This window comes from Nematolebias whitei, chromosome 13 (assembly GCF_014905685.2).
Source record: "Nematolebias whitei isolate Nwh7 chromosome 13, NemWhi1, whole genome shotgun sequence".
Lineage (NCBI taxonomy): Eukaryota > Metazoa > Chordata > Actinopteri > Cyprinodontiformes > Rivulidae > Nematolebias > Nematolebias whitei.
In genome coordinates, this window is record NC_056510.1 from 44,147,088 (window position 1) to 44,156,703 (window position 9,616).

The window sequence follows — 9,616 nt, forward strand, 5'->3', positions numbered from 1 at the left end:
GTTTTTTGTATTAAAAACACTTGTCTTTCATTGGTGGGATGAAATATGCTCATTTTTTGGGACAGGCATTTTGGGTTTTCATGAGCTGTATGCCATAATCATCAGTATTAAAACAATTAAAGACCTGAAATATTTCAGTTGGTGTGCAATGAATCTGAAATATATGAAAGTTTCATTTTTATCATTACACAGTGTAGCCTAAGTTAACATTTAGGAAAAAAATCACTAGTCAATATGAAACAATCACTCATTCTTACCAATGGCCTAGCATAAAGTAATATGATCATCATCCATTGTATTAATTAGTAGCTTAAAATCTACTCTAATTAAAACTCCGTAATGCGCTACTGCTACTACTACATGCTGTCTATAATCAGCATCTTGATATGCCACACCAGTGACATGGATGGATTATCTCAACAAAGGAGAAGTGCTCCTTGTCACAGATGTGCACAAATTTGTGAACAGCATTTGAGAGAAAAGGGCCCATTGTGTACACAGAAAAGTCTTAGATCTTTGAGTTCAGCCTCTGAAAAGTGGGAGCAAAAACAAGTGTTGTGTTTATAGTCTAGTTGGACAAATAACCAAACCACACATGCTTACAGGGTTGATACCGAGTAGTTGACAGGAGATGCAGAGCTGGGGGACATCGACACATAGCAGCGTGGGGTACACATGGACCACTGGGATGTTTTCCACCAGGCCATAATCCACATATTGTACCTGTTAACACCCAACATTATTAAAGTACGTATTAATGCATTTACATATACTGTATTGTATTAACAGGCCAACAATGGGATTTTTTTCTACAAATACTAATACCCTGTTCAGTAGTCCCTCACTACTTCGCGGACTCGCCCTATCGCAGTTTGTGGAAATACAGTCAGCCCAAAATACTGAAATTTTTTTAAACACGCTTGTGGACTGTACACAACTCATGCTTTTTCCCCATCTACTCTTTATTTATCCAGGTAGTCTCACTGAGTCACGAGAACTCATTTTCAAGAGAGACCTGTTTAGGAGCAGATGATGGGGGGTGCCTTGCTCAAGGGCCCAGAGTGGGGCCAATGAGGGTGGAGGCAGGTGTGGGTGTTTCATCTTTTCCACCCACATTTTGATGTTGACGGTACCAGGAGTTGAACCTGTGACTTTCCGATCACAGGCCCATCTTCTCTAACCTCTGCGCCACCACTCCCCCATGTGGATGAGAAAAAGTTAATGACAAAAAAATAATAATTTGGACAGGCGCCACCATTTTGTAGTTTTCTTTCATTCAACCCCAACTGTGCTGTACTGCAGTGCCTCTGGCCGCTGGTTTCTGCAGAACAGTATTTTTACAAAGCGAAGTCATGACTGCTGAACCGGCCTTTCAAAAGTAACATTTAATTCATGTCGCATGGAAAATGTTTTTTTTTTAAAGAAAATTCATCTTTACAAAAGTAAGATTCAAAAGAAATTGTAAATCACGTGAGGACACGTCTCTTTAAGAAACGGAGGCGGTGTGCTCGGTGACCCGGGTGCTGAGTGGCTGTTACAGTACAAGACGTCTGATTACCTGCGCTCTTTTTCAACTGGACATTAATCATGTTATTGTTTCTACACGTTCTGTGAATTCAAAAGTTTATGGCGGTGAACCAAAACGCCAGAAATGCTTTTTAACCAAAACGCTTCGTAATCCGAGCGCTGATTGGCTCAGTAACCATCAGCTCTGTTTAACCCGCCCGATTGGCTGTTACATTAGTAGACGGTCACTGAAACACGTAGCAGGGGCTGTTTACCTCCGCTCTTTATCAACTGGACGGCCTCTAAACGTTCTGTGCATTCAATAGTTTCTGGCAGCGAACCGAAACATCTGGAAGATGTTGACGATTAAAGAGAACGTGGAACTTCTGGACAAACTTTAAGATGGCCGTACACACAAGGATGTTGTCGGCCGCTCACGGTACGATTGTTAAGATGGAAGCTGCACTGGTTGTGTGGATTAATGAAACCATCACTTTGGATACTGGACACAGGTGAAACGACTGATAGTCCTGGAGCTGCAGTAAACATGACGAGGCAAATTGGGGGGATGAACCCAAAGCTGAACCTTGGACCACCTGGTTCAACCACTGAACCACTGCGTTTAATGCCAGCAAGGGATGGTTCGACAAATTCCATATATGATTTGGATTAAAAAGTGTTTGTCTGCCGGAGAGGCTGCGTCGCTGACAGCAGGAGCGGAGGAGGTTGTTAACACGAGTTCAAAGATCTGAGCGCCGAGCCGGGGGTCTACGGGTCTGAACAGGTTTTTAACGTGGACGAGACGGGTCGGTTCTGGAAAAGGACGCCATCTCACATTCTTATTATGAAGGACGACGCCAAAGCACCTGCTTTCATCTCATCTTCATCACTGAACAGCCAATTCTTCAACTCCATTTCATCTTCATCTTCTCTGGTGAGTACCCATTTAAAATTAATATTGTTTAAAAAGTTTAGAGAATACCCGTCCAGGGTGTCCCCCGCCCCTCGCACAGTGATTGCTGGACATGGGCACCAGCGACCCCCGTGACCCAAAATGGAATAAGCGGGTAAAGATGATGGATGGAAGTTTAGAGAATTGTTAGGAACGTCGGAACTATTGTATTCCTACTTCACGGTTTTTCACTTATCACGAGGGGGCAGGGTATGGAACCCCCGAGATAAACGAGGGACTACTGTGCATGCAATGCATTACTTCAATTTTACAAATGTTATAAAATGGGTCCAAAATGGAAAGAACAGTGACAACAAAAATAAAAGTGTTGTGGAAAACGTTACATTACAAAAGTCAGTTACATTTTCAGTTTACAGTCACTACTTTGAGGTTTTAATCTACTTTGAATAATAAAAGTTAATAAAGTTGTTTGTGTTTGCTGACCTTAACGTGCCCCCCTTGTAACTCCAGCAACTGTCCTCGGTACCAGAGCATGTCGGGTCCAATTACAGCGCAGCCCTGGACCAACTTCCAGGTGTACGGCTTCTGCCTGGGCAACGTCTTCATGCTTTGGTGAATCCTCTCCTTGAGCTGTTGCAGATGATACTCTGACAAACACACAGGAATGTGTTCTTATTTTTCTCTTCTAGTTAAATACACACAAATATCTGAATATGATCTAAAACTACAAACAGAACGTCAAGCTCGTCCAAGTCAGAGGATTAGCCAAGGTGTTTGTACTGGGCTGGCACTTGTGTAATTATAAAAGCAGACTGAATTATTCACACCAACATTTTTCTTTCTCTAAATTGAAAAACTAAAATATCTAATAAGAACGACAATGCACTGAACAAACTACTTATCACCTATAAATGATGAAACAGCTGGGCACCTCTGTCCAGCAGGAGCACAAGCTTAGATGACAATCTTAGATGGATGACCTGCTTTGATCCTAGTTGGACATCCGTCACCGAAGTGTTTGCTACTTTTATGCAGTAACATTTTCACTTCATCGTGCTGTTTAAACCTTCCTTAACGGGTGAAAAAGATGAATGTGAAGCCACCATCAGCAGGGCCGCCTTTACAGCCTCTTTAGGTCTGCGCTAATCTCCGAGCTGAAAACATGGTTTAAAGAGGTCAAGGACAAACTGGATGTAATCCAGGAGACTGTAACCAGCCACGGTCAGAGTCTGACTTCGTTAGAGGAAAAGCAGAGTGTCTTCGTCAGCGTTTGGAGGTAGAGAGCAGTCACGGGAGGCTACATGCTGAAAAAGAGAAACTTAAGGCTAGGCTAACAGAGTTGGAGGGGAGAAGAAGGAGGAGCAACGTCCGACTAGTTGCTATACCTGAAGGCCCACGACCCACTCTCCTGTTTTCTCAACTACTGCAGGACAAGTTTGGTCAGGACATTTTTTCCTCAGCACCGGAGTTGGACCGCGCACATCACAGTGTTGCACCTAAGCCGGCCCCGGTCCGTCATACTCTGCTGTCATCATTATCAAAGCAAGGAGCTCGTTGTTGAGGCCAGGGAGAGGGGGGATCTAAAATACCAAACCATCTCATTCAGGATCTAAGAAGATTCCCTCACTAGCTGCGTTCACATGGACATAAGTAACCGGATCAAACGGCCGTTCGGAACAAAAACGCGTCATGTAAACGCCCTGTTCGGGTGATTTTTTGTTTATTCAGCGTGAACCAAAATAATTTGTGATCAGAACGGGTGGTTTACGCCGATTCATAACCCTAACAGTGTGCATGTGAACACTTGATCTGTTCGTTTTTATCTGATGGTGAAAAACTGATCTGCCTGCGCATGTGCGGTTTATGTCATTTCCGCCTGGCTAATGCTAATAATGTTAGCATGTCGGGGAAGTAAAACCTGTCGGTGAGCGACAACATTTCTACTAGAAACTCTGAAAGAGCTCAAAATGCTGTGTATCACCTGCAGCTCAGTCAGGGAGTGCAGCAACGTCTCCACCGTCATTAAAACCTGTCCAGGGTCCATTCTGGTGCTCAGGTTGTTTACGTTCATCCTGGAAGTAAACCGGAAGTAGAACTTCTTCTTCTGTGTTTTTTTAAGGAGAGTTTACCGCTCTGCACATGTCAGTACTGCTGTTCAGAACAAAGCCCGCTGCAGGTAAACACTCCTCATGAACAGATTGAGCCCATGTAAACAATACATTTGAATTATTTAATCTGAAAATATTTCAATCCGGTCAAATAATATTGTGCATGTAAACATAGCTACTGAAGTGATGAGCAAACAGAAGGAATGTAGGTCTGTAATGTCCTCTTTACATAAGATGGGACTGAAACCCTTCAGTTGTATCCAGCAAGACTCAACATCACAGACTGACGGGACGCAAACTACATTTGGCTCAGTGGCAGAGGCCAAGATAATTATTAAGGACCTTAGAAAAACTTCTTGATTAGTGTATGGCGGCTGTGGTTAGAGCAGTCGTCCTACAATGTGAAAGTTGGGGGTTTGAATCCACCAGCAGTCACATGTCAAAGTGTCCCTGGGCAAGACACTGAACCCCTCATCGTCTCTGATGTGTGTCCCATCAGTGTATGAATGTGATAAATCACTGATTAGTCTCTTTAGAATGATTTGTTCAATTATATTTGTAGAGATCTAGTATAGAGCTGTATGAATGGGTAAATGAGGCACAGGTTGTTGTAAAAAGATCTGAGTATCTTGAAATAAGATAGAAAGGCGTTAGATAAGTACAGTCCATTTATACCTATATGAGTAAGAACCAGACCCAAATGATGCAACGTTAGTAATATTATTTATTGAAGTTCTGGGATTCCCATGATTAAGTGTATCAACATCATGAGTGATATTTGGACAAAAAAATGTCCGGCTTGTCTGGGCCTGACCTGTTCTGATTTTAAGCGGGGAATTTGTCAATTTTTCTAAGGAGCAGGTGGAGATGTTTTAAGGTTTAAGGTTTCTTTATTGCCGCATGTGGTACATGTGGTGGAACGAAATTGTGTACACAAGGTTCCAGTTACATCCAACAAAAGTATAAATTATATATTAAAAAAACTAATAAGATCTAAGATATGAACTAAGAAAAACAGTAAACTAAGAATATACTAAGCCAGGGGTGGGCAAACTTTTGGACTCGCGGGCCACATTGAGCTCTAAAATTGGAGCGAAGGGCCGGACCATAATACACACCAGTGTCTGTAGTGCGCCTCTACTGGGGAAATGCTGGAACTACAGGTAAATGACACCAGTTTGTTTCCCCCATTAATTTCAGTTTTTTAAATATAATTTGAACCAGTGGCGATTTTAACCTCTTTTTGGGGGGTGCTTCAGCACCCCTAAATTTCACCTCGGCACCCCTGAAAAATAAAGGAAAATATATATAATTTTTTTAATTGTCCAAATTTTGGACAATTTCCGCGGGCCTATTAAAATGCCCAACGGGCCGTATTTGGCCCACAGGCCAGGGTTTGCCCATGCCTGTACTAAGCACTCATAGTCCAAAAAAAATACACCGAACAGCAGCAGCACGAACATGATTGTGTGAGCAGATGAATACGAATGAACACAGCAACGTGAAATAAATCAGCAGCATGAGATCAGCAGCATGGATAGTCAGCAGCACATATCAACAATCAAGTGGCATTACAGTGATTTATTTTCACAGTGATTATTCTAGTTAGAGATTCATGAGTCTAACCGCCTCAGGGTAGAAGCTGTTCCTCAGTCTAGTGGTTCTACACTTAATGTTCCTCAACCTCCTTCCTGAGGGGAGCGGAACAATAAATGTGTGTGCTGGGTGAGTAGGGTCCTTCATGATGCAGGTTAGGGATGTGCAATATTATCGGCATGGTATCAGCATGGGTTGATATTAACGTTAAATTTCAATATCGGACATTCCATTAAAATAATTCAGATATAAAAGGCACTGGTTTTGCCTGCAGTGGCAGCACAACGCGATGACGTCACGTGCACCTACCTGATCTGATCACAGCAGAGAGGAAAATTCAAAATGTCGGCGGTGTGGAAGGTTTTTCGTTGAGGATATTGGATTTCAAAGATTTATGGACTACGTTGAGTCTCGCTACATCGTCTGCAGTCGGAGATATTTGTCAACATAACATTACCAGAGTTACAAGCCGTCGTTTCCAACATCATTGAGAAGATAACAGCTGATAGCACGACTTGTTGGGTGAGAGTCACAGCACACATTTGGACGTCGTGTTAGCCCGTTAGCATGATGAGTCTTACGGAACAATGGATAAAAACTCTGATCTTAAAAAGTCTGTCCTTCATGCACAGGAGTGCAGAGGATCCACACTGCAGCTATAGGAACCTGGAACAAGCCTCCACAGGTGAGACAGCATCGCAGGTGACTACTGCTAATAAATAACATTCAACACTTTTTATTTAATAGAAGTTAAAGTGCTCTGCATATCATATGGCCGTTACTGAATACATGTCACCAGCTTTTACAGCTGTTGCACAATGTTTGTAGCAAATAATCCTAAATAAGATGCTTTGTTCTGACCAAGGAACGTATATAAAATATTGGCATCGATTATCGTCCAAATAAGTTTTAACATATCGGATATTGTCCAAAAATCCAATATCGTGCGTCCCTAGTTGTCATCACTCCTTGTTAAAATCAGGTCTCTCTTGTAAATGAGTCCCAGAGGCTCAGCGGGACTAACCTGCAGAAATAAAGGTTGAATGGATGAAAACCTGCAACCTTCTCGCTGAGAGACGACAGCGCTAACCACTGCTCAGCTGTGCAGCGCGGGGTTTTCATGTGTGAGTAAAAAGAACGGGGAACTAAGGAGAACCTGCTCTTTTCCCACACTTATCCACACCTGACAAACAGGACAAGTAACGCCCACGCTTTTAGGGATGGTGTAGGGTTACAAAGGAAATGATGCGACTACAATTTAGGTTAAAGAGAAATAAGAAGATGTACTACTGGTATTCTTGACTTTGTGTGTTTGTGTGTGTGGCTCTCACACTCTGGCACTTTTCTCGCGGTTGGTGCCGTGGTACAGATACACCGTTAGCTTTCCTCTCTTTACATGTCTGTCGATCTCATTCTTCCAGTGGTGAATCAGGGAGGCCGGACAGATGATCAGAGTGCTCTTAGAGGCAACTATGTCAGAATCTGAAAGATAAACAATAAAAAATAAGCACTGCGTAATGATGTAAAAGTTACGTGGCTGCTTGGCTGTAATTATTCTAATAAAAAGTGATAAAACTTCTGGTTACCAGATTTAGTCAGCCAGGTCTCCAGATTCTCCTTTTCTTCTGCTCTCATCTTCTTTGCCAGTATGAGAGCAATCATAGTGAGGGTTTTTCCCAAACCCATATCATCCGCTGAACTCAACAAGGAATAAAAAGTGCAACATTAGAATAAGGACTTAGAATTAAATTCCTAATAATAAAGAATGAAGGCGCTGCGCTTCAATGATACACAACAAAAAGCCTGAGAGAAAGTGACATGATGGGTAGTTTGTTTTGACTTTTGTTATTTATCGTTTTCTGTCTAAGCTTACTTTTCATTTCAACTTACTTTTTGTACTTGATCATTTTGGAAAAATAAATTAATTAGATGAAGATGGAAACAAATCTTGTGGAAGGTTTTTTATATGTAAAAAAGGACTTCAGTGATTTACTGACAAATAAATTGTTTAAAATATAGACGTAGGCAATTCATATAACTGAGTAAAATAAAATGAAATAATATATACCAGCACATTTAAATAAAAATTACATCCATCCAGTATCTTGACCCGCTTCTTCCTTTCTGGGATCAAGGGGTCACTATTATGGGTGGGCGACATGGCTCACATATAATATTGTGATATTTAGGAGTATTCTGATAACGATACATTTTGTGATATAAAAAACAAACAAACAGAAATCATAGTTACTTATTTGACAAAACTTGACATGTTGCTTTGCAGTATTATATAAAAACTAAAAAAAGTTCAGTTCGGTAGTTCAGTTCAGTGCGCTCGGTTCTGTTAACGGGGCAGGCACCCCGCTTGTATAATAGTAGGGGAAACACTGACGTACTTACGTCATGAAATTAGCACATCATGATATAATTTAAGCTTTTTCTTTTACTGGTACTGTCGTGAACGATATGATATGGCCCAGCCCTGTGCCACTATAATCAGAATCAAAAGATCAAATAAATGTTACCTAGAATTCCTCCACAGGGATTCTGTGCTTCCCTCCAGAGCAGCCAAGCCAAAGCTCTCCTCTGATGGGGCAGAAGTGACACCTGAGCAGACAAAAACAAAAAGTGTTATTGAAAAGCACAATAGCTCAAAAAAGGAGAATAATGTAAACATTAAAGAAATAACTTACAAAAGCAGCATCTTTGGACAATATACAAATACAACAGGAAGGTTACTGAGGTCAAACAGGTTATCTGTCTATTTTAGAGTTATAACACACATACACCCCCCGGAGAAAACTCCACCAGCTGCCACTAGTTACAACATGAACACCCGCGGCTTATATACACAGGTGCTGCTCAAAAACTTAGAATATCATGAAAAAGTTGATTTATTTCACTAATTCCATTCAAAGAATGAAACTTGTACATTACATTACATTACATTCATTACACACAGACTGATGTATTTCAAATGTTTATTTTAATGTTGATGATTATAACTGACAACTAATGAAAACCACAAATTTAGTATCTCAGAACATTAAAATATTAAGACCAAAAAAAAAAAAAAAGATATTTAGAAATGTTGGTCAACAAAAGAGTACGAACATGAAAAGTACGAACATGAAAAGTACGAACATGAAAAGTACGAGCATGAAAAGTACGAGCATGAAAAGTACGAACATGAAAAGTACGAACATGAAAAGTACGAACATGAAAAGTACGAACATGAAAAGAACGAACATGAAAAATACGAACATGAAAAGTACGAACATGAAAAGTACGAACATGAAAAGTAGGAGCATGAAAAGTAGGAACATGAAAAGTAGGAACATGAAAAGTAGGAACACGAAAAGTAGGAACACGAAAAGTACGAGCATGAAAAGTACGAGCATGAAAAGTACGAGCATGAAAAGTACGAGCATGAAAAGTACGAGCATGAAAAGTACGAACACGAAAAGTACGAACACGAAAAGTACGAACACGA

The 9,616-nt window shown here is 41.0% G+C and overlaps 1 protein-coding gene across 1 annotated transcript; it reads right to left on the reverse strand.

The window, feature by feature from the left end:
• Nucleotides 1-7,450: 7,450 nt before the first annotated feature.
• Nucleotides 7,451-8,730, reverse strand: ttf2 (transcription termination factor, RNA polymerase II; the record flags this gene model as incomplete). The annotated part of the gene is given in 3 exon segments (XM_037686727.1): nt 7,451-7,605; nt 7,710-7,817; nt 8,649-8,730. Coding segments are annotated over 3 exon segments (345 nt in total), but the record flags the coding sequence as incomplete, so codon positions are not given.
• Nucleotides 8,731-9,616: the final 886 nt, after the last annotated feature.